At 51.9% G+C, this 27082-nt stretch overlaps 1 protein-coding gene across 1 annotated transcript in view; it reads left to right on the top strand.

The window, feature by feature from the left end:
* LOC140472345 (FH1/FH2 domain-containing protein 3-like) overlaps window positions 1-27082 on the top strand; it is an 82852-nt gene that overhangs the window by 9800 nt on the left and 45970 nt on the right. Inside the window, exons 3-4 of the mRNA XM_072567483.1 lie at window positions 6721-6903; window positions 9970-10089. Coding sequence (XP_072423584.1) covers window positions 6721-6903; window positions 9970-10089 — 303 coding nt within the window. The remainder of the gene's footprint in view (window positions 1-6720; window positions 6904-9969; window positions 10090-27082) is intronic.

Genomic DNA, 27082 nt, shown 5'->3' with positions numbered 1-27082 from the left:
GGAGCAGGAGAATCGACGTTTCGGGCATGAGCCCTTCTTCAGGAATGAGGAAAGTGTGCCAAACAGGCTAAGATAAAAGGTAGGGATGAGGGACTTGGGGGAGGGGCGTTGGAAATGCGATAGGTGGAAGGAGGTTAAAGTGAGGGTGATAGGCTGGAGTAGGGTGGGGGCGGTGTGTGTATGTCTGGGTGTACATATGTATGTGTGTGTATATGTGTATGTGTGTATATATGTGTGTATATATGTGTGTATATATATATGTGTACATGTATGTGTGTATATATGTGTGCACATGTATGCATATAATATATATGTGTACATGTATGTGTATGTATATGTACATGTATGTGTATATGTACATGTACGTGTGTGTATGTGTGTATGTGTGTACGTGTATGTGTGTACGTGTGTGTGCGTGCGTGTGTGTGTCTGTATATATGAATATATGTATTTGTATGTCTGTGTGTATATGTGTATATATGTCTGTGTGTATATGTGTATATATGTCTGTGTGTATATGTGTATATATGTCTGTGTGTATATGTGTATATATGTCTGTGTGTATATATGTGTGTATATATGCATGTGTGTATATATGCATGTGTGTGTGGATATGTGTATATATGTGTATGTATGTATATGCATGTGTGTATGTGTGTGTATATACGTCTGTATATGTGTGTGTGTATACATGTGTGTGTATCTGGGTGTGTATGTCTGGGTGTGTATATGCGTGTGTGTATATGTCTGTGTGTCTGTGTATATATGTATGTCTGAGTGTATATTGTGTGTGTATATGTGTGTGTATGTGTATATGTGGATGTATGTGTGTATGTTGTGTGTGTATGCATGTATATGTGTGTGTATAAATGTATGTATATGTGTGAGTGTATATGTGTATATGTGTGTGTGTATATGTGTGCATGTGTGGCTGTATATGTATACATTGTGTGTGTGTATATATGTGTGTGGGTGTACATATGTTTATGTATGTGGGTGTACATATGTGTGTCTACATATGTGTGTGTCTGTGTGTATATATGTGTGTTTGTATATGTGTGTATGTCTGTATACATGTATGTGGGTGTCTGGGTGTGTATGTGTGTCTGTGTGTATATATGTGTGTCTGTGTGTATATATCTGTGTGTATATGTATGTGTCTGTGTATATGTGTGTGTATATGTTTGTGTACATGTGTGTATATGTGTGTGTGTAGATCTGTGTGTGTCTGTGTCTCTGTGTATATGTGTATGTCTATATGAATGTGTGTGTGTATATGTGTGTATGTGTACATGTGGATGTGTGTATACAGGTGTATGTGTGTGTATACATGTGTCTGTATATATGTGTGTATATATGCATCTGTATATGTGTGTATGTGTGTGTGTATGTGTGTGTGTATATGTGTATGTGTGTATATGTGTATGTATGTGTATGTGTGTATATATGTATCTGTGTGTGTATATATGTATGTGTATGTGTGTGTGTATATATGTATGTGTGTGTGTATGTGAGTGTGTATGTATATATGTGTGTATATGTGAGTATGTGTGTATATGTGAGTGTGTATGTATATATGTGTGTACATGTGAGTATGTATGTGTGTATATGTGAGTGTGTATGTATATGTATGTGTGTATATATGTGTATGTCTGTCTGTGTATATATATGTGTATGTCTGTGTGTATATATGTGTATGTTAGTATGTGTATGTATATATGTGTATGTTAGTATGTGTATGTATGTATATATGTGTGTGTATATGTATGTTTATGTGCGTGTGTATGCGTATGTGTGTGTATATATGTGTGTGTGCATATGTGTGTATGTGTATATATGTGTGTGTATGTGTGTGTGGATGTATGTGTGTGTGCATAAATGTATGTATATGTGTGTATATGTGTGTGTGTGTGGGTGTGTACGTATGTATGTGGGTGTACATGTGTGTGTCTGTGTATGAGTGTGTGTGTGTATATATGTGTGTGTCTGTGTGTATATATATGTGTGTGTATATATGTGTGTCTGTGTGTATATATGTATTTGTATGTCTGTGTGTGTATGTGGATGTGTGTGTGTCTATATGTATGTGTGTATATATATGTGTGTGTGTACGTGTGTAAAAAGTGTGTATATGTGGATGTATGTGTGTGTGTATAAATATATGTATATGCGTGTGTGTATATATGTGTGTGTGTGTCAGTGTATGTGTGTGTGTGTGTGTCAGTGTATGTGTGTGTGTGTCAGTGTATGTGTGTGTGTCAGTGTCTGTGTGTGTATGTGTGTGTGTGTCAGTGTGTGTGTGTATATGTGTGTTTAATGTGTCAGTGTGTGTATGTATATGTGTGTTTAATGTGTCAGTGTGTGTATATGTGTGTTTAATGTGTGTATGTGTATGTGTCAGTGTGTGTACATGTGTATAAATATGTGTGTACATTTGTATATATGTGTGTTTATGTATGTGTGTGTGTATATATGTATGTGTGTGTATATATGTGTGTGTATATATATGTGTGTGTGTGTATATATGTGTGTCTGTGTGTATATATGTATTTGTATGTGTGTATGTGGATGTGTGTGTGTCTATATGTATGTGTGTATATATGTGTGTGTGTACGTGTGTAAAAAGTGTGTATATGTGGATGTATGTGTGTGTATAAATGTATGTATATGCGTGTGTGTATATATGTATGTGTGTATATGTGTGTGTGTGTCAGTGTGTGTCAGTGTGAGTGCGTGTGTGTGTGTGTCTGTGTGTGTCAGTGTATGTGTGTGTGTGTCAGTGTATGTGTGTGTGTGTCAGTGTATGTGTGTGTGTCAGTGTATGTGTGTGTGTGTCAGTGTGTGTATGTGTCAGTGTATGTGTGTGTGTCCGTGTGTCAGTGTGTTTAATGTGTCAGTGTGTGTATATGTGTGTTTAATGTGTCAGTGTGTGTATATGTGTGTTTAATGTGTGTATGTGTATGTGTCAGTGTGTGTGTCAGTGTGTGTGTACATGTGTATAAATATGTGTGTACATTTGTTTATATGTGTGTGTACATGTACACACATATATACACACGTGTATATATGTATTTCTGTGTGTATATATGTATTTCTATCTCTGTGTGTGTGTATGTATGTCTGTGTGTGTGTGGATGCGTATATTGTGTGTGTGTCTATATGTGTCTGTGTATATGTGTGTATGTGTGTATTAAATGTGTATATATGTGTGTGTATAAATGTATGTATGTATATGCGTGTGTGTATATATGTGTGTGTCTGTGTGTATATGTGCATGTATCTGTGTATGTGTGTGTATATATGTGTGTGTGTATACATTGTATATATGTGTCTGTGTGTGTATATGTATGTGTGTATATGTATGTATGCGGGTGTACGTATGTGGGTGAACATATGTATGTGTGTACATGTGTGTTTATGTATGTGTGTGTATATATGTATGCGGGTGTACGTATGTACATGTGTGTACATGTACGTGTGTGTGTACATATGTGTGTGTATGTGTGTGTCTGTATGTGTGTACATGTGTGTGTGCGTGTGTACGTGTGTGTGTGTTTACATGTGTGTGTACATGTGTGTCTGTATAAATGTGTGTGTCTGGGTGTGTGTACATATATGTGTGTGTACATATGCATGTGTGTGTACGTATGTATGTGTACATGTGTGTGTATATCTGTGTGTACATATGTGTGTGTATATGTGTATGTATATATGTGTGTGTCTGTGTGAGTCTCTGTGTATATGTGTGTGTATGTATGTCTGTGTGTATATATGTGTGTATGTGTGTATATACGTATGTGTTTATGTGCGGATGTATGTGTATAAATGTATGTATATGTGTGTGTGTATGTGTCTGTGTATATGTGTGTGTATGTGTGTGCATATACATGTATGTGTGTGTCTGGGTGTGTATATGTATGTGGGTATACGTATGTATGTGGATGTACAAATTACAAAGCAGGCAGAGCAGGGCTGAGAGCAAAGGAGGAAGGGGGAATCACAGGGAGAGGGAGGCTGGCCCAGTACAGGGAGCTGGGTGTCTGTGTGTGTGTGTGTGTGTGTGTGTGTGTGTGTGAGAGAGAGAGGGACAATGTGTGTGTGTGTGTGAGAGAGAGAGGGACAATGTGTGTGTGTGTGTGAGAGAGAGAGGGACAATGTGTGTGTGTGTGAGAGAGAGAGGGACAATGTGTGTGTGTGAGAGAGAGAGGGACAGTGTGTGTGTGTGAGAGAGAGAGGGACAGTGTGTGTGTGTGAGAGAGAGAGGGACAGTGTGTGTGTGTGAGAGAGAGGGACAGTGTGTGTGAGAGAGAGAGAGAGGGACAGTGTGTGTGTGTGAGAGAGAGAGGGACAGTGTGTGTGAGAGAGAGGGACAGTGTGTGTGAGAGAGAGAGAGGGACAGTGTGTGTGAGAGAGAGAGGGGGACAGTGTGTGTGTGAGAGAGAGAGGGACTGTGTGTGTGTGTGTGTGAGAGAGGGAGAGAGGGACTGTGTGTGTGTGTGTGTGTGAGAGAGAGGGACAGTGTGTGTGTGTGTGAGAGAGAGAGAGGGACAGTGTGTGTGTGTGAGAGAGAGAGGGACTGTGTGTGTGTGTGTGTGTGTGTGAGAGAGAGAGAGGGACAGTGTGTGTGTGTGTGTGAGAGAGAGAGAGAGGGACTGTGTGTGTGAGAGAGAGAGAGGGACTGTGTGTGTGTGAGAGAGAGAGGGACTGTGTGTGTGTGAGAGAGAGAGAGGGACAGTGTGTGTGTGTGAGAGAGAGAGGGACAGTGTGTGTGTGAGAGAGAGAGAGGGACAGTGTGTGTGTGAGAGAGAGAGAGGGACAGTGTGTGTGTGTGAGAGAGAGAGGGACAGTGTGTGTGTGAGAGAGAGAGAGGGACAGTGTGTGTGTGAGAGAGAGAGAGGGACAGTGTGTGTGTGTGTGAGAGAGAGGGACAGTGTGTGTGTGTGAGAGAGGGACTGTGTGTGTGTGTGAGAGAGAGAGGGACAGTGTGTGTGTGAGAGAGAGAGAGGGACAGTGTGTGTGTGTGAGAGAGAGAGAGGGACAGTGTGTGTGTGTGAGAGAGAGAGAGGGACAGTGTGTGTGTGTGTGTGAGAGAGAGGGACAGTGTGTGTGTGTGTGAGAGAGAGGGACAGTGTGTGTGAGAGAGAGAGGGACAGTGTGTGTGTGTGTGAGGGAGAGGGACAGTGTGTGTGTGTGAGAGAGGGACAGTGTGTGTGTGAGAGAGAGAGGGACAGTGTGTGTGTGTGAGAGAGAGAGAGGGACAGTGTGTGTGTGAGAGAGAGAGAGGGACAGTGTGTGTGAGAGAGAGAGAGGGACAGTGTGTGTGTGTGTGTGAGGGAGAGGGACTGTGTGTGTGTGAGAGAGAGAGGGACAGTGTGTGTGTGAGAGAGAGAGAGGGACAGTGTGTGTGTGTGTGAGAGAGAGAGGGACAGTGTGTGTGTGTGTGAGAGAGAGAGGGACAGTGTGTGTGTGTGAGAGAGAGAGGGACAGTGTGTGTGAGAGAGAGAGAGAGGGACAGTGTGTGTGTGTGTGTGTGTGAGAGAGAGAGAAAGAGAGTGTGTGTGTGTCAGAGAGAGAGAGAGGGACAGTGTGTGTGTGAGAGAGAGAGGGACAGTGTGTGTGAGAGAGAGAGAGAGGGACAGCGTGTGTGTGTGTGGGAGAGAGAGAGGGACAGTGTGTGTGTGTGAGAGAGAGAGGGACAGTGTGTGTGTGTGTGTGAGAGAGAGGGACAGTGTGTGTGTGTGAGAGAGAGGGACAGTGTGTGTGTGTGAGAGAGAGAGAGGGACAGTGTATGTGAGAGAGAGGGAGAGAGGGACAGTGTGTGTGTGTGAGAGAGAGAGAGGGACAGTGTGTGTGAGAGAGAGGGAGAGAGGGACAGTGTGTGTGTGAGAGAGAGAGAGAGACTGTGTGTGTCTGTGTGTGTGTGTGAGAGAGAGAATCACAGTGTGTGTGTGTGAGAGAGGGACAGTGTGTGTGACAGAGAGAGAGAGAGAGGGACAGTGTGTGTGAGAGAGAGGGACAGTGTGTGTGTGTGAGAGAGAGAGGGACAGTGTGTGTGTGAGAGAGAGAGGGACAGTGTGTGTGTGTGAGAGAGAGAGGGACAGTGTGTGTGTGTGTGAGAGAGAGAGGGACAGTGTGTGTGTGTGTGAGAGAGAGAGGGACAGTGTGTGTGTGAGAGAGGGACAGTGTGTGTGTGAGAGAGAGAGGGACAGTGTGTGTGAGTGAGAGAGAGAGGGACAGTGTGTGTGAGTGAGAGAGAGAGGGACAGTGTGTGTGAGTGAGAGAGGGACAGTGTGTGTGTGTGAGAGAGGGACAGTGTGTGTGTGTGAGAGAGGGACAGTGTGTGTGTGTGTGTGTGAGAGAGAGAGGGACAGTGTGTGTGAGTGAGAGAGAGAGGGACAGTGTGTGTGAGTGAGAGAGAGAGGGACAGTGTGTGTGAGTGAGAGAGGGACAGTGTGTGTGTGTGTGAGAGAGGGACTGTGTCTGTGTGTGTCTGAGGGAGTGAGACAGTGTGAGAGAAGGTCACACTGCCCTTCCAGAGGTGGGTCACAGACAGAGGCCTGTGCACCCCAGCTGTAGCATTGAAGGGCAGGGGAATCCCGCAGCGGGATCGGGAAGGTGACCCGAGGGGAGCTGGTAAAGCCACCAGAGCAGTCAGAACTTATCGGGCCCCACAACGTTCCAGCCAGTAACTGGCCGCTCATTCCTTCCCTCCCTTCACAGAGACTCCTGACCATGGTCCCCACAGACGAAGAGCTGGTGAAAATCCGGGAGGCGCAGCAGGCCAACACAGGCCTGAGGTTGGGCAGCGCAGAGCAATTCTTGCTCACACTGGCCTCTGTCTGCGAGCTCCAGGCAAGGTTACACCTCTGGGCCTTCATTTCAGAGTATGAGGCCCGGGAAAAGGTGAGGGGGAATCTCGGAGAGTGTTACAGTGAGGGGTGTGGGGTATATCAGAGAGTGTTACAGTGAGGGGTGTGGGGTATATCAGGGTGTGTTACAGTGAGGGGTGTGGGGTATATCAGAGAGTGTTACAGTGAGGGGTGTGGGGTATATCAGAGAGTGTTACAGTGAGGGGTGTGGGGTATATCAGGGTGTGTTTCAGTGAGGGGTGTGGGGTATATCGGAGTGTGTTATAGTGAGGGGTGTGGGGTATATCAGGGTGTGTTACAGTGAGGGGTGTGGGGTATATCAGGGTGTGTTACAGTGAGGGGTGTGGGGTATATCAGGGTGTGTTACAGTGAGGGGTGTGGGGTATATCGGAGAGTGTTACAGTGAGGGGTGTGGGGTATATCAGGGTGTGTTACAGTGAGGGGTGTGGGGTATATCAGAGAGTGTTACAGTGAGGGGTGTGGGGTATATCAGGGTGTGTTACAGTGAGGGGTGTGGGGTATATCAGAGAGTGTTACAGTGAGGGGTGTGGGGTATATCAGAGAGTGTTACAGTGAGGGGTGTGGGGTATATCAGGGTGTGTTTCAGTGAGGGGTGTGGGGTATATCAGGGTGCGTTACAGTGAGGGGTGTGGGGTATATCAGAGAGTGTTACAGTGAGGGGTGTGGGGTATATCAGAGAGTGTTACAGTGAGGGGTGTGGGGTATATCAGGGTGTGTTACAGTGAGGGGTGTGGGGTATATCAGGGTGCGTTACAGTGAGGGGTGTGGGGTATATCAGAGAGTGTTACAGTGAGGGGTGTGGGGTATATCAGAGAGTGTTACAGTGAGGGGTGTGGGGTATATCAGGGTGTGTTACAGTGAGGGGTGTGGGGTATATCAGAGAGTGTTACAGTGAGGGGTGTGGGGTATATCAGAGAGTGTTACAGTGAGGGGTGTGGGGTATATCAGGGTGTGTTACAGTGAGGGGTGTGGGGTATATCAGGGTGTGTTACAGTGAGGGGTGTGGGGTATATCAGGGTGTGTTACAGTGAGGGGTGTGGGGTATATCAGGGTGTGTTACAGTGAGGGGTGTGGGGTATATCAGAGAGTGTTACAGTGAGGGGTGTGGGATATATCAGGGTGTGTTACAGTGAGGGGTGTGGGGTATATCAGAGTGTGTTACAGTGAGGGGTGTGGGGTATATCAGGGTGTGTTACAGTGAGGGGTGTGGGGTATATCAGAGTGTGTTACAGTGAGGGGTGTAGGGTATATCAGAGTGTGTTACAGTGAGGGGTGTGGGGTATATCAGAGAGTGTTACAGTGAGGGGTGTGGGGTATATCAGAGAGTGTTACAGTGAGGGGTGTGGGGTATATCAGGGTGTGTTACAGTGAGGGGTGTGGGGTATATCAGGGTGTGTTCCAGTGAGGGGTGTGGGGTATATCAGAGTGTGTTACAGTGAGGGGTGTGGGGTATATCAGGGTGTGTTACAGTGAGGGGTGTGGGGTATATCAGGGTGTGTTACAGTGAGGGGTGTGGGGTATATCAGGGTGTGTTACAGTGAGGGGTGTGGGGTATATCAGAGTGTGTTACACTGAGGGGTGTGGGGTATATCAGAGAGTGTTACAGTGAGGGGTGTGGGGTATATCAGAGTGTGTTACAGTGAGGGGTGTGGGGAATATCAGAGAGTGTTACAGTGAGGGGTGTGGGGTATATCAGGGTGTGTTACCGTGAGGGGTGTGGGGTATATCAGGGTGTGTTACAGTGAGGGGTGTGGGGTATATCAGGATGTGTTACAGTGAGGGGTGTGGGGTATATCAGAGAGTGTTACAGTGAGGGGTGTGGGGTATATCAGAGTGTGTTACAGTGAGGGGTGTGGGGTATATCAGAGTGTTACAGTGAGGGGTGTGGGGTATATCAGGGTGTGTTACAGTGAGGGGTGTGGGGTATATCAGAGAGTGTTACAGTGAGGGATGTGGGGTATATCAGGGTGTGTTACAGTGAGGGGTGTGGGGTATATCAGGGTGTGTTACAGTGAGGGGTGTGGGGTATATCAGGGTGTGTTACAGTGAGGGGTGTGGGGTATATCAGAGAGTGTTACAGTGAGGGGTGTGGGGTATATCAGGGTGTGTTACAGTGAGGGGTGTGGGGTATATCAGGGTGTGTTACAGTGAGGGGTGTGGGGTATATCAGGGTGTGTTACAGTGAGGGGTGTGGGGTATATCAGGGTGCGTTACAGTGAGGGGTGTGGGGTATATCAGAGAGTGTTACAGTGAGGGGTGTGGGGTATATCAGAGATTGTTACAGTGAGGGGTGTGGGGTATATCAGGGTGTGTTACAGTGAGGGGTGTGGGGTATATCAGGGTGTGTTACAGTGAGGGGTGTGGGGTATATCAGAGAGTGTTACAGTGAGGGGTGTGGGGTATATCAGAGAGTGTTACAGTGAGGGGTGTGGGGTATATCAGGGTGTGTTACAGTGAGGGGTGTGGGGTATATCAGGGTGTTACAGTGAGGGGTGTGGGGTATATCAGAGTGTGTTACAGTGAGGGGTGTGGGGTATATCAGAGAGTGTTACAGTGAGGGGTGTGGGGTATATCAGGGTGCGTTACAGTGAGGGGTGTGGGGTATATCACAGTGTGTTACAGTGAGGGGTGTGGGGTATATCAGAGAGTGTTACAGTGAGGGGTGTGGGGTATATCAGGGTGTGTTACAGTGAGGGGTGTGGGGTATATCAGAGTGTGTTACAGTGAGGGGTGTGGGGTATATCAGAGAGTGTTACAGTGAGGGGTGTGGGGTATATCAGAGAGTGTTACAGTGAGGGGTGTGGGGTATATCAGAGAGTGTTACAGTGAGGGGTGTGGGGTATATCAGGGTGTGTTACAGTGAGGGGTGTGGGGTATATCAGGGTGTGTTACAGTGAGGGGTGTGGGGTATATCAGAGTGTGTTACAGTGAGGGGTGTGGGGTATATCAGAGAGTGTTACAGTGAGGGGTGTGGGGTATATCAGAGAGTGTTACAGTGAGGGGTGTGGGGTATATCAGGGTGTGTTACAGTGAATGTTGATGTATCTGTATTTCTCTGTCACTGTGTATTGATGAACAGGACATTGCCCTTCCTCTGTTTAACCTGAAGATGGCCATGGAGCAACTTGCGTCTTGTAAGACTTTCCATTGCATCTTAGCCACCCTCCTGGCGATCGGCAACTTTCTCAATGGTGTTAACGTAAGAGAACATTGACTGTTCAATCATCACTAACTCTGGGTCACAATCCATTCCATAATCCCCTCTACACTGTCCCCCCCATCAAACACTCCCAGGGACAGGGACAGCACGGGGTTAGATACAGAGTAAAGCTCCCTCTACACTGTCCCCCATCAAACACTCCCAGGGACAGGGACAGCACGGGGTTAGATATGGAGTAAACCTCCCTCTACACTGTCCCCCCCATCAAACACTCCCAGGAACAGGGACAGCACAGGGTTAGATACAGAGTAAAGCTCTCTCTACACTGTCCCCCCATCCCAGGGACAGGGACAGCACGGGGTAAGATACAGAGTAAAGCTCACTCTACACTGTCCCCCCCATCAAACACTCCCAGGGACAGGGACAGAGCGGGGTTAGATGCAGAGTAAAGCTTCCTCTACACTGTCCCCCCATCAAACACTCCCAGGGACAGCACGGGGTTAGATACGGAGTAAAGCTCTCTCTACACTGTTCCCCCCCACATCAAACGCTCCCAGGGACAGGGACAGCACGGGGTTAGATACAGAGTAAAGCTTCCTCTACACTGTCCCCCCATCAAACACTCCCCAGGGACAGCACGGGGTTAGATACAGAGTAAAGCTTCCTCTACACTGTCCCCCCATCCCAGGGACAGGGACAGCACGGGGTTAGATACAGAGTAAAGCTCACTCTACACTGTCCCCCCCATCAAACACTCCCAGGGACAGGGACAGCACGGGGTTAGATCCAGAGTAAAGCTCCCTCTACACTGTCCCCCCATCCCAGGGACATGGACAGCACGGGGTTAGATACAGAGTAAAGCTCCCTCTATACTGTCCCCCCATCGAACACTCCCAGGGACAGGGACAGCACGAGGTTAGATACAGAGTAAAGCTCTCTCTACACTGTCCCCCCCCATCAAACACTCCCAGGGACAGGGACAGCACGGGGTTAGACAGAGTAAAGCTCCCTCTACACTGTCCCCCCCATCAAACGCTCCCAGGGACAGGGACAGCACGGGGTTAGATACAGAGTAAAGCTTCCTCTACACTGTCCCCCCCATCAAACAGTCCCAGGGACAGGGACAGCACGGGGTTAGATACAGAGTAAAGCTCCCTCTACACTGTCCCCCCCATCAAACCTTCCCCAGGGACAGCACAGGGTTAGATACAGAGTAAAGCTCCCTCTACACATTTGCCCCGCCATCAAACACTCCCAGGGATAGGGACAGCACGGGGTTAGATATGGAGTAAAGCTCTCTCTACACTGTTCCCCCCATCCCAGGGACAGGGACAGCACGGGGTTAGATACAGAGTAAAGCTTCCTCTACACTGTCCCCCCCATCAAACACTCCCAGGGACAGGGACAGCACAGGGTTAGATACAGAGTAAAGCTCCCTCTACACTGTCCCCCCATCAAACACTCCCAGGGACAGGGACAGCACGGGGTTAGATACAGAGTAAAGCTCACTCTACACTGTCCCCCCATCCCAGGGACAGGGACAGCACGGGGTTAGATACAGAGTAAAGCTCCCTCTACCCTGTCCCCCCCCATCAAACACTCCCAGGGACAGGGACAGCGCGGGGTTAGATACAGAGTAAAGCTCCCTCTACACTGTCCCCCCATCGAACACTCCCAGGGACAGGGACAGCACGGGGTTAGATACAGAGTAAAGCTCCCTGTACACTGTCCCCCCATCAAACACTCCCAGGGACAGGGACAGCACGGGTTTAGATACAGAGTAAAGCTCTCTCTACACTGTCCCCCCCCCATCAAACACTCCCAGGGACAGGGACAGCACGGGGTTAGATACAGAGTAAAGCTCCCTCTACACTGTCCCCCCCATCAAACACTCCCAGGGACAGGGACAGCACAGGGTTAGATACAGAGTAAAGCTCCCTCTACACTGTCCCCCCATCAAACCTTCCCCAGGGACAGCACAGGGTTAGATACAGAGTAAAGCTCCCTCTACACTGTCCCCCCTTCAAACACTCCCAGGGACAGGGACAGTACGGGGTTAGATACGGAGTAAAGCTCTCTCTACACTGTTCCCCCCATCAAACACTCCCAGGGACAGGGACAGGGTTAGATACAGAGTAAAGCTCTCTCTACACTGTCCCCCCCCTTCAAACACCCCCAGGGACAGGGACAGCACGGGGTTAGATACAGAGTAAAGCTCACTCTACACTGTCCCCCCCCCCATCAAACACTCCCAGGGACAGGGACTGCACGGGGTTAGATACAGAGTAAAGCCTCCTCTACACTGTCCCCCCCATCAAACACTCCCCAGGGACAGCACGGGGTTAGATTCAGAGTAAAGCTCCCTCTGCACCATCCCCCCCATCAAACACTCCCAGGGACAGGGACAGCACGGGGTTAGATACAGAGTAAAGCTCCCTCTACACTGTCCCCCCCCATCAAACACTCCCAGGGACAGGGACAGCACGGGGTTAGATACAGAGTAAAGCTCCCTCTACACTGTCCCCCCTGTTAAACACTCCCAGGCAAAAGGACAGCACGGGGTTAGATACAGAGTAAAGCTCCCTCTACACGGTCCCCCCATCAAACACTCCCAGGGACAGGGACAGCACAGGGTTAGATACAGAGTTAAGCTCTCTCTGCACTGTCTCCCCATCCCAGAGACAGGGACAGCACGGGGTTAGATACAGAGTAAAGCTCCCTCTACACTGTCCCCCCTGTTAAACACTCCCAGGGACAGGGACAGCACGGGGTTAGATACAGAGTAAAGCTTCCTCTACGCTGTCCCCCCATCCCAGGGACAGGGACAGCACGGGGTTAGATACGGAGTAAAGCTCTCTCTACACTGTTCCCCCCATCAAACACTCCCAGGGACAGGGACAGCACGGGGTTAGATACAGAGTAAAGCTCCCTCTACACTGTCCGCCCCCCATCAAACACTCCCAGGGACAGGGACAGCACGGGGTTAGATACAGAGTAAAGCTCCTCTACACTGTCCCCCCCATCAAACCTTCCCCAGGGACAGCACAGGGTTAGATACAGAGTAAAGCTCCCTCTACACATTTGCCCCCCCATCAAACACTCCCAGGGATAGGGACAGCACGGGGTTAGATACGGAGTAAAGCTCTCTCTACACTGTTCCCCCCATCAAACACTCCCAGGGACAGGGACAGCACGGGGTTAGATACAGAGTAAAGCTCACTCTACACTGTCCCCCCCCCATCAAACACTCCCAGGGACAGGGACAGCACGGGGTTAGATACAGAGTAAAGCTTCCTCTACACTGTCCCCCCCATCAAACCTTCCCCAGGGACAGCACAGGGTTAGATACAGAGTAAAGCTCCCTCTACACATTTGCCCCCCCATCAAACACTCCCAGGGATAGGGACAGCACGGGGTTAGATACGGAGTAAAGCTCTCTCTACACTGTTCCCCCCATCAAACACTCCCAGGAACAGGGACTGCACGGGGTTAGATACAGAGTAAAGCTCCCTCTACACTGTCCCCCCATCAAACACTCCCAGGGACAGCACGGGGTTAGATACAGAGTAAAGCTCCCTCTACACTGTCCGCCCCCCATCAAACACTCCCAGGAACAGGGACAGCACGGGGTTAGATACAGAGTAAAGCTTCCTCTACACTGTCCCCCCCATCAAACCTTCCCCAGGGACAGCACAGGGTTAGATACAGAGTAAAGCTCCCTCTACACATTTGCCCCCCCATCAAACACTCCCAGGGATAGGGACAGCACGGGGTTAGATACGGAGTAAAGCTCTCTCTACACTGTTCCCCCCATCAAACACTCCCAGGGATAGGGACAGCACGGGGTTAGATACGGAGTAAAGCTCTCTCTACACTGTTCCCCCCATCAAACACTCCCAGGGACAGGGACTGCACGGGGTTAGATACAGAGTAAAGCTTCCTCTACACTGTCCCCCCCCATCAAACACTCCCAGGGACAGGGACAGCACGGGGTTAGATACAGAGTAAAGCTACCTCTACACTGTCCCCCCCATCAAACACTCCCAGGGACAGGGACAGCACGGGGTTAGATACAGAGTAAAGCTCCCTCTACACTGTCCCCCCCATCCCATGGACAGGGACAGCACGTGGTTAGATACAGAGTAAAGCTCCCTCTGCACCATCCCCCCCATCAAACACTCCCAGGGACAGGGACAGCACGGGGTTAGATACAGAGTAAAGCTCTCTCTACACTGTCCCCCCCCCCATCAAACACTCCCAGGGACAGGGACAGCACAGGGTTAGATACAGAGTAAAGCTCCCTCTCCACTGTCCCCCCCCCCGTCAAACACTCCCAGGAACAGGGACAGCACGGGGTTAGATACAGAGTAAAGCTCTCTCTACACGGTCCCCCCATCAAACACTCCCAGGGACAGGGACAGCACAGGGTTAGATACAGAGTAAAGCTCCCTCTACACTGTCCCCCCATCCCAGGGACAGGGACAGGGACAGCACAGGGTTAGATACAGAGTAAAGCTCCCTCTACACTGTCCCCCCCCATCCCAGGGACAGGGACAGCATGGGGTTAGATACAGAGTAAAGCTCCCTCTACACTGTCCCCCCTGTTAAACACTCCCAGGCACAAGGACAGCACGGGGTTAGATACAGAGTAGAGCTCTCTCTACACGGTCCCCCCATCAAACACTCCCAGGAACAGGGACAGCATGGGGTTAGATACAGAGTAAAGCTCCCTCTACACTGTCCCCATCAAACACTCCCAGAGACAGGGACAGCACGGGGTTAGATACAGAGTAAAGCTCCCTCTACACTGTCCCCCCCATCCCAGGGACAGGGACAGCACGGGGTTATATACAGAGTAAAGCTTCCTCTACACTGTCCCCATCAAACACTCCCAGAGACAGGGACAGCACGGGGTTAGATACATAGTGAAGCTCTCTCTACACTGTCCCCCATCCCAGGGACAGGGACAGCACAGGGTTAGATACAGAGTAAAGCTCCCTCTACACTGTCCCCCCCATCAAACACTCCCAGGGACAGGGACAGCACAGGGTTAGATACAGAGTAAAGCTCCCTCTACACTGTCCCCCCATCAAACACTCCCAGGGACAGGGACAGCACGGGGTTAGATACAGAGTAAAGCTCCATCTACACTGTCCCCTCATCAAACACTCCCAGGGACAGGGACAGCACGGGGTTAGATACAGAGTAAAGCTCCCTCTACACTGTCCCCCCATCCCAGGGACAGGGACAGCACGGGGTTAGATACAGAGTAAAGCTCTCTCTACACTGTCCCCCCATCCCAGGGACAGGGACAGCACGGGGTTAGATACAGAGTAAAGCTTCCTCTACACTGTCCCCCCATCAAACACTCCCAGGGACAGGGACAGCACGGAGTTAGATACAGAGTAAAGCCTCCTCTACACTGTCCCCCCCCATCAAACACTCCCAGGGACAGGGACAGCACGGGTTTAGATACAGAGTAAAGCTTCCTCTACACTGTCCCCCCATCAAACACTCCCAGGGACAGGGACAGCACGGGGTTAGATACAGAGTAAAGCCTCCTCTACACTGTCCGCCCCCATCAAACACTCCCAGGGACAGGGACAGCACAGGGTTAGATACAGAGTAAAGCTCCCTCTACACTGTCCCCCCATCAAACCTTCCCCAGGGACAGCACAGGGTTAGATACAGAGTAAAGCTCCCTCTCCACATTTGCCCCCCCATCAAACACTCCCAGGGACAGGGACAGTACAGGGTTAGATACAGAGTTAAGCTCTCTCTACACTGTCTCCCCATCCCAGAGACAGGGACAGCACGGGGTTAGATACAGAGTAAAGCTCCCTCTACACTGTCCCCCCTGTTAAACACTCCCAGGGACAGGGACAGCACGGGGTTAGATACAGAGTAAAGCTCCCTCTACACTGTCCGCCCCCCATCAAACACTCCCAGGGACAGGGACAGCACAGGGTTAGATACAGAGTAAAGCTCCTTCTACACTGTCCCCCCATCAAACACTCCCAGGGACAGGGACAGCACGGGGTTAGATACAGAGTAAATCTCCCTCTACACTGTCCCCCATCAAACACTCCCAGGGACAGGGACAGCACGGGGTTAGATACAGAGTAAAGCTTCCTCTACACTGTCCCCCCCATCAAACACTCCCAGGAACAGGGACAGCACGGGGTTAGATACAGAGTAAAGCTTCCTCTACACTGTCCCCCCCATCAAACACTCCCCAGGGACAGGGACAGCACGGGGTTAGATACAGAGTAAAGCTTCCTCTACACTGTCCCCACCACCGCCATCACACACTCCCAGGGACAGGGACAGCACGGGGTTAGATACAGAGTAAAGCTCCCTCTACACTGTCCCCCCATCAAACACTCCCAGGGACAGCACGGGGTTAGATACAGAGTAAAGCTCCCTCTACACTGTCCCCCCATCCCAGGGACAGGGACAGCACGGGGTTAGATACAGAGTAAAGCTCCCTCTACACTGTCCCCCCCATCAAACACTCCCAGGGACAGGGACAGCACGGGGTTAGATACAGAGTAAAGCTCCCTCTATACTGTCCCCCCATCAAACACTCCCAGGGACAGCACGGGGTTAGATACAGAGTAAAGCTCCCTCTACACTGTCCCCCCATCCCAGGGACAGGGACAGCACGGGGTTAGATACAGAGTAAAGCTCCCTCTACACTGTCCCCCCCATCAAACACTCCCAGGGACAGGGACAGCACGGGGTTAGATACAGAGTAAAGCTCCCTCTACACTGTCCCCCCATCAAACACTCCCAGGGACAGCACGGGGTTAGATACAGAGTAAAGCTCCCTCAACACTGTCCGCCCCCCATCAAACACTCCCAGGGACAGGGACAGCACGGGGTTAGATACAGAGTAAAGCTCCCTCTACACTGTTCCCCCCATCAAACACTCCCAGGGACAGGGACAGCACGGGGTTAGATACAGAGTAAAGCTTCCTCTACACTGTCCCCCCCATCAAACCTTCCCCAGGGACAGCACAGGGTTAGATACAGAGTAAAGCTCCCTCTACACATTTGCCCCCCCATCAAACACTCCCAGGGATAGGGACAGCACGGGGTTAGATACGGAGTAAAGCTCTCTCTACACTGTTCCCCCCATCAAACTCTCCCAGGGACAGGGACTGCACGGGGTTAGAAACAGAGTAAAGCTTCCTCTACACTGTCCCCCCCATCAAACACTCCCCAGGGACAGCACGGGGTTAGATACAGAGTAAAGCTTCCTCTACACTGTCCCCCCCATCAAACACTCCCAGGGACAGGGACAGCACGGGGTTAGATACAGAGTAAAGCTCCCTCTACACTGTCCCCCCATCCCAGGGACAGGGACAGCGCGGGGTTAGATGCAGAGTAAAGCCTCCTCTACACTGTCCCCCCATCAAACACTCCCAGGGACAGGGACAGCACGGGGTTAGATACAGAGTAAAGCTCCCTCTACACTGTCCCCCCATCCCAGGGACAGGGACAGCACGGGGTTAGATACAGAGTAAAGCTCCCTCTCCACTGTCCCCCCATCAAACACTCCCAGGGACAGGGACAGCACGGGGTTAGATACAGAGTAAAGCTCCCTCTCCACTGTCCCCCCATCAAACACTCCCAGGGACAGGGACAGCACAGGGTTAGATACAGAGTAAAGCTCCCTCTACACGGTCCCCCCATCAAACACTCCCAGGGACAGGGACAGCACAGGGTTAGATACAGAGTAAAGCTTCCTCTACACTGTCCCCCCTGTTAAACACTCCCAGGCACAAGGACAGCACGGGGTTAGATACAGAGTAAAGCTCCCTCTACACGGTCCCCCCATCAAACACTCCCAGGGACAGGGACAGCACAGGGTTAGATACAGAGTTAAGCTCTCTCTGCACTGTCTCCCCATCCCAGAGACAGGGACAGCACGGGGTTAGATACAGAGTAAAGCTCCCTCTACACTGTCCCCCCTGTTAAACACTCCCAGGGACAGGGACAGCACGGGGTTAGATACAGAGTAAAGCTCCCTCTACACGGTCCCCCCATCAAACACTCCCAGGGACAGGGACAGCACGGGGTTAGATACAGAGTAAAGCTCCCTCTACACTGTCCGCCCCCCATCAAACACTCCCAGGGACAGGGACAGCACAGGGTTAGATACAGAGTAAAGCTCCCTCTACACTGTCCCCCCATCAAACCTTCCCCAGGGACAGCACAGGGTTAGATACAGAGTAAAGCTCCCTCTCCACACTTGCCCCCCCATCAAACACTCCCAGGGACAGGGACAGCACGGGGTTAGATACAGAGTGAAGCTCTCTCTACACTGTCCCCCCATCAAACACTCCCAGGGACAGGGACAGGGACAGGGACAGCACGGGGTTAGATACAGAGTAAAGCTCCCTCTACGCTGTCCCCCCATCCCAGGGACAGGGACAGCACGGGGTTAGATACATAGTCAAGCTCCCTCTACACTGTCCCCCCATCAAACACTCCCAGGGACAGGGACAGCGCGGGGTTAGATGCAGAGTGAAGCTCCCTCTACACTGTTCCCCCCATCAAACACTCCCAGGGACAGGGACAGCACAGGGTTAGATACAGAGTTAAGCTCTCTCTACACTGTCTCCCCATCCCAGAGACAGGGACAGCACGGGGTTAGATACAGAGTAAAGCTCCCTCTACACTGTCCCCCCTGTTAAACACTCCCAGGGACAGGGACAGCACGGGGTTAGATACAGAGTAAAGCTCCCTCTACACTGTCCCCCCATCAAACACTCCCAGGGACAGGGACAGCACGGGGTTAGATACAGAGTAAAGCTCCCTCTACACTGTCCCCCCCATCCCATGGACAGGGACAGCACGTGGTTAGATACAGAGTAAAGCTCCCTCTGCACCATCCCCCCCATCAAACACTCCCAGGGACAGGGACAGCACAGGGTTAGATACAGAGTAAAGCTCTCTCTACACTGTCCCCCCATCAAACACTCCCAGGAACAGGGACAGCACGGGGTTAGATACAGAGTAAAGCTCTCTCTACACGGTCCCCCCATCAAACACTCCCAGGGACAGGGACAGCACAGGGTTAGATACAGAGTAAAGCTCCCTCTACACTGTCCCCCCATCCCAGGGACAGGGACAGGGACAGCACAGGGTTAGATACAGAGTAAAGCTCCCTCTACACTGTCCCCCCCCATCCCAGGGACAGGGACAGCATGGGGTTAGATACAGAGTAAAGCTCCCTCTACACTGTCCCCCCTGTTAAACACTCCCAGGCACAAGGACAGCACGGGGTTAGATACAGAGTAGAGCTCCCTCTACACGGTCCCCCCATCAAACACTCCCAGGAACAGGGACAGCATGGGGTTAGATACAGAGTAAAGCTCCCTCTACACTGTCCCCATCAAACACTCCCAGAGACAGGGACAGCACGGGGTTAGATACAGAGTAAAGCTCCCTCTACACTGTCCCCCCCATCCCAGGGACAGGGACAGCACGGGGTTATATACAGAGTAAAGCTTCCTCTACACTGTCCCCATCAAACACTCCCAGAGACAGGGACAGCACGGGGTTAGATACATAGTGAAGCTCTCTCTACACTGTCCCCCATCCCAGGGACAGGGACAGCACAGGGTTAGATACAGAGTAATGCTCCCTCTACACTGTCCCCCCCATCAAACACTCCCAGGGACAGGGACAGCACAGGGTTAGATACAGAGTAAAGCTCCATCTACACTGTCCCCTCATCAAACACTCCCAGGGACAGGGACAGCACGGGGTTAGATACAGAGTAAAGCTCCCTCTACACTGTCCCCCCATCCCAGGGACAGGGACAGCACGGGGTTAGATACAGAGTAAAGCTCTCTCTACACTGTCCCCCCATCCCAGGGACAGGGACAGCACGGGGTTAGATACAGAGTAAAGCTTCCTCTACACTGTCCCCCCATCAAACACTCCCAGGGACAGGGACAGCACGGGGTTAGATACAGAGTAAAGCCTCCTCTACACTGTCCCCCCCCATCAAACACTCCCAGGGACAGGGACAGCACGGGTTTAGATACAGAGTAAAGCTTCCTCTACACTGTCCCCCCATCAAACACTCCCAGGGACAGGGACAGCACGGGGTTAGATACAGAGTAAAGCCTCCTCTACACTGTCCGCCCCCATCAAACACTCCCAGGGACAGGGACAGCACAGGGTTAGATACAGAGTAAAGCTCCCTCTACACTGTCCCCCCATCAAACCTTCCCCAGGGACAGCACAGGGTTAGATACAGAGTAAAGCTCCCTCTCCACTGTCCCCCCCCCCGTCAAACACTCCCAGGAACAGGGACAGCACGGGGTTAGATACAGAGTAAAGCTCTCTCTACACGGTCCCCCCATGAAACTCTCCCAGGGACAGGGACAGCACAGGGTTAGATACAGAGTAAAGCTCCCTCTACACTGTCCCCCCATCCCAGGGACAGGGACAGGGACAGCACAGGGTTAGATACAGAGTAAAGCTCCCTCTACACTGTCCCCCCCCATCCCAGGGACAGGGACAGCATGGGGTTAGATACAGAGTAAAGCTCCCTCTACACTGTCCCCCCTGTTAAACACTCCCAGGCACAAGGACAGCACGGGGTTAGATACAGAGTAGAGCTCCCTCTACACGGTCCCCCCATCAAACACTCCCAGGAACAGGGACAGCATGGGGTTAGATACAGAGTAAAGCCCCCTCTACACTGTCCCCATCAAACACTCCCAGAGACAGGGACAGCACGGGGTTAGATACAGAGTAAAGCTCCCTCTACACTGTCCCCCCCATCCCAGGGACAGGGACAGCACGGGGTTATATACAGAGTAAAGCTTCCTCTACACTGTCCCCATCAAACACTCCCAGAGACAGGGACAGCACGGGGTTAGATACATAGTGAAGCTCTCTCTACACTGTCCCCCATCCCAGGGACAGGGACAGCACAGGGTTAGATACAGAGTAAAGCTCCCTCTACACTGTCCCCCCCATCAAACACTCCCAGGGACAGGGACAGCACAGGGTTAGATACAGAGTAAAGCTCCCTCTACACTGTCCCCCCATCAAACACTCCCAGGGACAGGGACAGCACGGGGTTAGATACAGAGTAAAGCTCCATCTACACTGTCCCCTCATCAAACACTCCCAGGGACAGGGACAGCACGGGGTTAGATACAGAGTAAAGCTCCCTCTACACTGTCCCCCCATCCCAGGGACAGGGACAGCACGGGGTTAGATACAGAGTAAAGCTCTCTCTACACTGTCCCCCCATCCCAGGGACAGGGACAGCACGGGGTTAGATACAGAGTAAAGCTTCCTCTACACTGTCCCCCCATCAAACACTCCCAGGGACAGGGACAGCACGGGTTTAGATACAGAGTAAAGCTTCCTCTACACTGTCCCCCCATCAAACACTCCCAGGGACAGGGACAGCACGGGGTTAGATACAGAGTAAAGCCTCCTCTACACTGTCCGCCCCCATCAAACACTCCCAGGGACAGGGACAGCACAGGGTTAGATACAGAGTAAAGCTCCCTCTACACTGTCCCCCCATCAAACCTTCCCCAGGGACAGCACAGGGTTAGATACAGAGTAAAGCTCCCTCTCCACATTTGCCCCCCCATCAAACACTCCCAGGGACAGGGACAGTACAGGGTTAGATACAGAGTTAAGCTCTCTCTACACTGTCTCCCCATCCCAGAGACAGGGACAGCACGGGGTTAGATACAGAGTAAAGCTCCCTCTACACTGGCCCCCCTGTTAAACACTCCCAGGGACAGGGACAGCACGGGGTTAGATACAGAGTAAAGCTCCCTCTACACTGTCCGCCCCCCATCAAACACTCCCAGGGACAGGGACAGCACAGGGTTAGATACAGAGTAAAGCTCCTTCTACACTGTCCCCCCATCAAACACTCCCAGGGACAGGGACAGCACGGGGTTAGATACAGAGTAAAGCTCCCTCTACACTGTCCCCCATCAAACACTCCCAGGGACAGGGACAGCACGGGGTTAGATACAGAGTAAAGCTTCCTCTACACTGTCCCCCCCATCAAACACTCCCAGGAACAGGGACAGCACGGGGTTAGATACAGAGTAAAGCTTCCTCTACACTGTCCCCCCCATCAAACACTCCCCAGGGACAGGGACAGCACGGGGTTAGATACAGAGTAAAGCTTCCTCTACACTGTCCCCACCACCGCCATCACACACTCCCAGGGACAGGGACAGCACGGGGTTAGATACAGAGTAAAGCTTTCTCTACACTGTCCCCCCCATCAAACACTCCCAGGGACAGGGACAGCACGAATTTAGATACAGAGTAAAGCTCCCTCTACACTGTCCCCCCATCAAACACTCCCAGGGACAGCACGGGGTTAGATACAGAGTAAAGCTCCCTCTACACTGTCCCCCCATCCCAGGGACAGGGACAGCACGGGGTTAGATACAGAGTAAAGCTCCCTCTACACTGTCCCCCCCATCAAACACTCCCAGGGACAGGGACAGCACGGGGTTAGATACAGAGTAAAGCTCCCTCTACACTGTCCCCCCATCAAACACTCCCAGGGACAGCACGGGGTTAGATACAGAGTAAAGCTGCCTCAACACTGTCCGCCCCCCATCAAACACTCCCAGGGACAGGGACAGCACGGGGTTAGATACAGAGTAAAGCTCCCTCTACACTGTTCCCCCCATCAAACACTCCCAGGGACAGGGACAGCACGGGGTTAGATACAGAGTAAAGCTTCCTCTACACTGTCCCCCCCATCAAACCTTCCCCAGGGACAGCACAGGGTTAGATACAGAGTAAAGCTCCCTCTACACATTTGCCCCCCCATCAAACACTCCCAGGGATAGGGACAGCACGGGGTTAGATACGGAGTAAAGCTCTCTCTACACTGTTCCCCCCATCAAACTCTCCCAGGGACAGGGACTGCACGGGGTTAGAAACAGAGTAAAGCTCCCTCTACACTGTCCCCCCCATCAAACACTCCCCAGGGACAGCACGGGGTTAGATACAGAGTAAAGCTTCCTCTACACTGTCCCCCCCATCAAACACTCCCAGGGACAGGGACAGCACGGGGTTAGATACAGAGTAAAGCTCCCTCTACACTGTCCCCCCATCCCAGGGACAGGGACAGCACGGGGTTAGATACAGAGTAAAGCTCCCTCTCCACTGTCCCCCCATCAAACACTCCCAGGGACAGGGACAGCACGGGGTTAGATACAGAGTAAAGCTCCCTCTCCACTGTCCCCCCATCAAACACTCCCAGGGACAGGGACAGCACAGGGTTAGATACAGAGTAAAGCTCCCTCTACACGGTCCCCCCATCAAACACTCCCAGGGACAGGGACAGCACAGGGTTAGATACAGAGTAAAGCTTCCTCTACACTGTCCCCCCTGTTAAACACTCCCAGGAACAAGGACAGCACGGGGTTAGATACAGAGTAAAGCTCCCTCTACACGGTCCCCCCATCAAACACTCCCAGGGACAGGGACAGCACAGGGTTAGATACAGAGTTAAGCTCTCTCTGCACTGTCTCCCCATCCCAGAGACAGGGACAGCACGGGGTTAGATACAGAGTAAAGCTCCCTCTACACTGTCCCCCCTGTTAAACACTCCCAGGGACAGGGACAGCACGGGGTTAGATACAGAGTAAAGCTCCCTCTACACTGTCCGCCCCCCATCAAACACTCCCAGGGACAGGGACAGCACAGGGTTAGATACAGAGTAAAGCTCCCTCTACACTGTCCCCCCATCAAACCTTCCCCAGGGACAGCACAGGGTTAGATACAGAGTAAAGCTCCCTCTCCACACTTGCCCCCCCATCAAACACTCCCAGGGACAGGGACAGCACGGGGTTAGATACAGAGTGAAGCTCTCTCTACACTGTCCCCCCGTCAAACACTCCCAGGGACAGGGACAGGGACAGCACGGGGTTAGATACAGAGTAAAGCTCCCTCTACGCTGTCCCCCCATCCCAGGGACAGGGACAGCACGGGGTTAGATACATAGTCAAGCTCCCTCTACACTGTCCCCCCATCAAACACTCCCAGGGACAGGGACAGCGCGGGGTTAGATGCAGAGTGAAGCTCCCTCTACACTGTTCCCCCCATCAAACACTCCCAGGGACAGGGACAGCACAGGGTTAGATACAGAGTTAAGCTCTCTCTACACTGTCTCCCCATCCCAGAGACAGGGACAGCACGGGGTTAGATACAGAGTAAAGCTCCCTCTACACTGTCCCCCCTGTTAAACACTCCCAGGGACAGGGACAGCACGGGGTTAGATACAGAGTAAAGCTCCCTCTACACTGTCCCCCCATCAAACACTCCCAGGGACAGGGACAGCGCGGGGTTAGATGCAGAGTAAAGCTCCCTCTACACTGTCCCCCCATCTAACACTCCTAGGGACAGCACGGGGTTAGATACGGAGTAAAGCTCCCTCTACACTCTCCCATCACACACTCCCAGGGACAGGGACAGCACGGGGTTAGATACAGAGTAAAGCTTTCTCTACACTGTCCCCCCCCATCAAACACTCCCCAGGGACAGCACGGGGTTAGATACAGAGTAAAGCTCCCTCTACACTGTCCGCCCCCCATCAAACACTCCCAGGGACAGGGACAGCACGGGGTTAGATACAGAGTAAAGCTTCCTCTACACTGTCCCCCCATCAAACACTCCCAGGGACAGGGACAGCACGGGGTTAGATACAGAGTAAAGCTCACTCTACACTGTCCCCCCATCCAACTCTCCCAGGGACAGAGCGGGGTTAGATGCAGAGTAAAGCTCCCTCTACACTGTCCCCCCATCAAACACTCCCAGGGACAGCACGGGGTTAGATACAGAGTAAAGCTCCCTCTCCACTGTCACCCCCCATCAAACACTCCCAGGGACAGGGACAGCACGGGGTTAGATACAGAGTAAAGCTCCCTCTACACTGTCCCCCCATCAAACACTCCCAGGGACAGGGACAGCACGGGGTTAGATACAGAGTAAAGCTCCCTCTACACTGTCCCCCATCAAACACTCCCAGGGACAGGGACAGCACGGGGTTAGATACAGAGTAAAGCTTCCTCTACACTGTCCCCCCCATCAAACACTCCCAGGAACAGGGACAGCACGGGGTTAGATACAGAGTAAAGCTTCCTCTACACTGTCCCCCCCATCAAACACTCCCCAGGGACAGGGACAGCACGGGGTTAGATACAGAGTAAAGCTTCCTCTACACTGTCCCCACCACCGCCATCACACACTCCCAGGGACAGGGACAGCACGGGGTTAGATACAGAGTAAAGCTTTCTCTACACTGTCCCCCCCCATCAAACACTCCCAGGGACAGGGACAGCACGGGGTTAGATACAGAGTAAAGCTCCCTCTACACTGTCCCCCCCATCAAACACTCCCAGGGACAGGGACAGCACGGGGTTAGATACAGAGTAAAGCTCCCTCTCCACTGTCCCCCCATCAGACACTCCCAGGGACAGGGACAGCACGGGGTTAGATACAGAGTAAAGCTCCCTCTACACTGTCCCCCCCATCAAACACTCCCAGGGACAGGGACAGCACGGGGTTAGATACAGAGTAAAGCTCCCTCTACACTGTCCCCCCATCAAACACTCCCAGGGACAGCACGGGGTTCGATACAGAGTAAAGCTCCCTCTACACTGTCCGCCCCCCATCAAACACTCCCAGGGACAGGGACAGCACGGGGTTAGATACAGAGTAAAGCTCCCTCTACACTGTTCCCCCCATCAAACACTCCCAGGGACAGGGACAGCACGGGGTTAGATACAGAGTAAAGCTTCCTCTACACTGTCCCCCCCATCAAACCTTCCCCGGGGACAGCAGAGGGTTAGATACAGAGTAAAGCTCCCTCTACACATTTGCCCCCCCATCAAACACTCCCAGGGATAGGGACAGCACGGGGTTAGATACGGAGTAAAGCTCCCTCTACACTGTTCCCCCCATCAAACTCTCCCAGGGACAGGGACTGCACGGGGTTAGATACAGAGTAAAGCTTCCTCTACACTGTCCCCCCCATCAAACACTCCCCAGGGACAGCACGGGGTTAGATACAGAGTAAAGCTTCCTCTACACTGTCGCCCCCATCAAACACTCCCAGGGACAGGGACAGCACGGGGTTAGATACAGAGTAAAGCTCCCTCTACACTGTCCCCCCATCCCAGGGACAGGGACAGCGCGGGGTTAGATGCAGAGTAAAGCCTCCTCTACACTGTCCCCCCATCAAACACTCCCAGGGACAGGGACAGCACGGGGTTAGATACAGAGTAAAGCTCCCTCTACACTGTCCCCCCCATCCCAGGGACAGGGACAGCTCGGGGTTAGATGCAGAGTAAAGCCTCCTCTACACTGTCCCCCCATCAAACACTCCCAGAGACAGGGACAGCACGGGGTTAGATACAGAGTAAAGCTCCCTCTACACTGTCCCCCCCATCAAACACTCCCAGGGACAGGGACAGCACGGGGTTAGATACAGAGTAAAGCTCCCTCTCCAATGTCCCCCCTGTTAAACACTCCCAGGGACAGGGACAGCACGGGGTTAGATACAGAGTAAAGCTCTCTCTACACTGTCCCCCCATCAAACACTCCCAGGGACAGGGACAGGGACAGCACGGGGTTAGATACAGAGTAAAGCTCCCTCTACGCTGTCCCCCCATCCCAGGGACAGGGACAGCACGGGGTTAGATACATAGTAAAGCTCCCTCTACACTGTTCCCCCCATCAAACACTCCCAGGGACAGGGACAGCACGGGGTTAGATACAGAGTAAAGCTTCCTCTACACTGTCCCCCCCATCCCAGGGACAGGGACAGCACGGGGTTAGATACAGAGTAAAGCTCCCTCTCCACTGTCCCCCCATCAAACACTCCCAGGGACAGGGACAGCACGGGGTTAGATACAGAGTAAAGCTCCCTCTACACGGTCCCCCCATCAAACACTCCCAGGGACAGGGACAGCACAGGGTTAGATACAGAGTAAAGCTTCCTCTACAC

Source organism: Chiloscyllium punctatum, unplaced genomic scaffold (genome assembly GCF_047496795.1).
Source record: "Chiloscyllium punctatum isolate Juve2018m unplaced genomic scaffold, sChiPun1.3 scaffold_302, whole genome shotgun sequence".
NCBI lineage: Eukaryota > Metazoa > Chordata > Chondrichthyes > Orectolobiformes > Hemiscylliidae > Chiloscyllium > Chiloscyllium punctatum.
The sequence above is the reverse complement of the archived record's forward strand: the minus strand, read 5'-3'. Positions and strand labels throughout refer to the sequence as shown.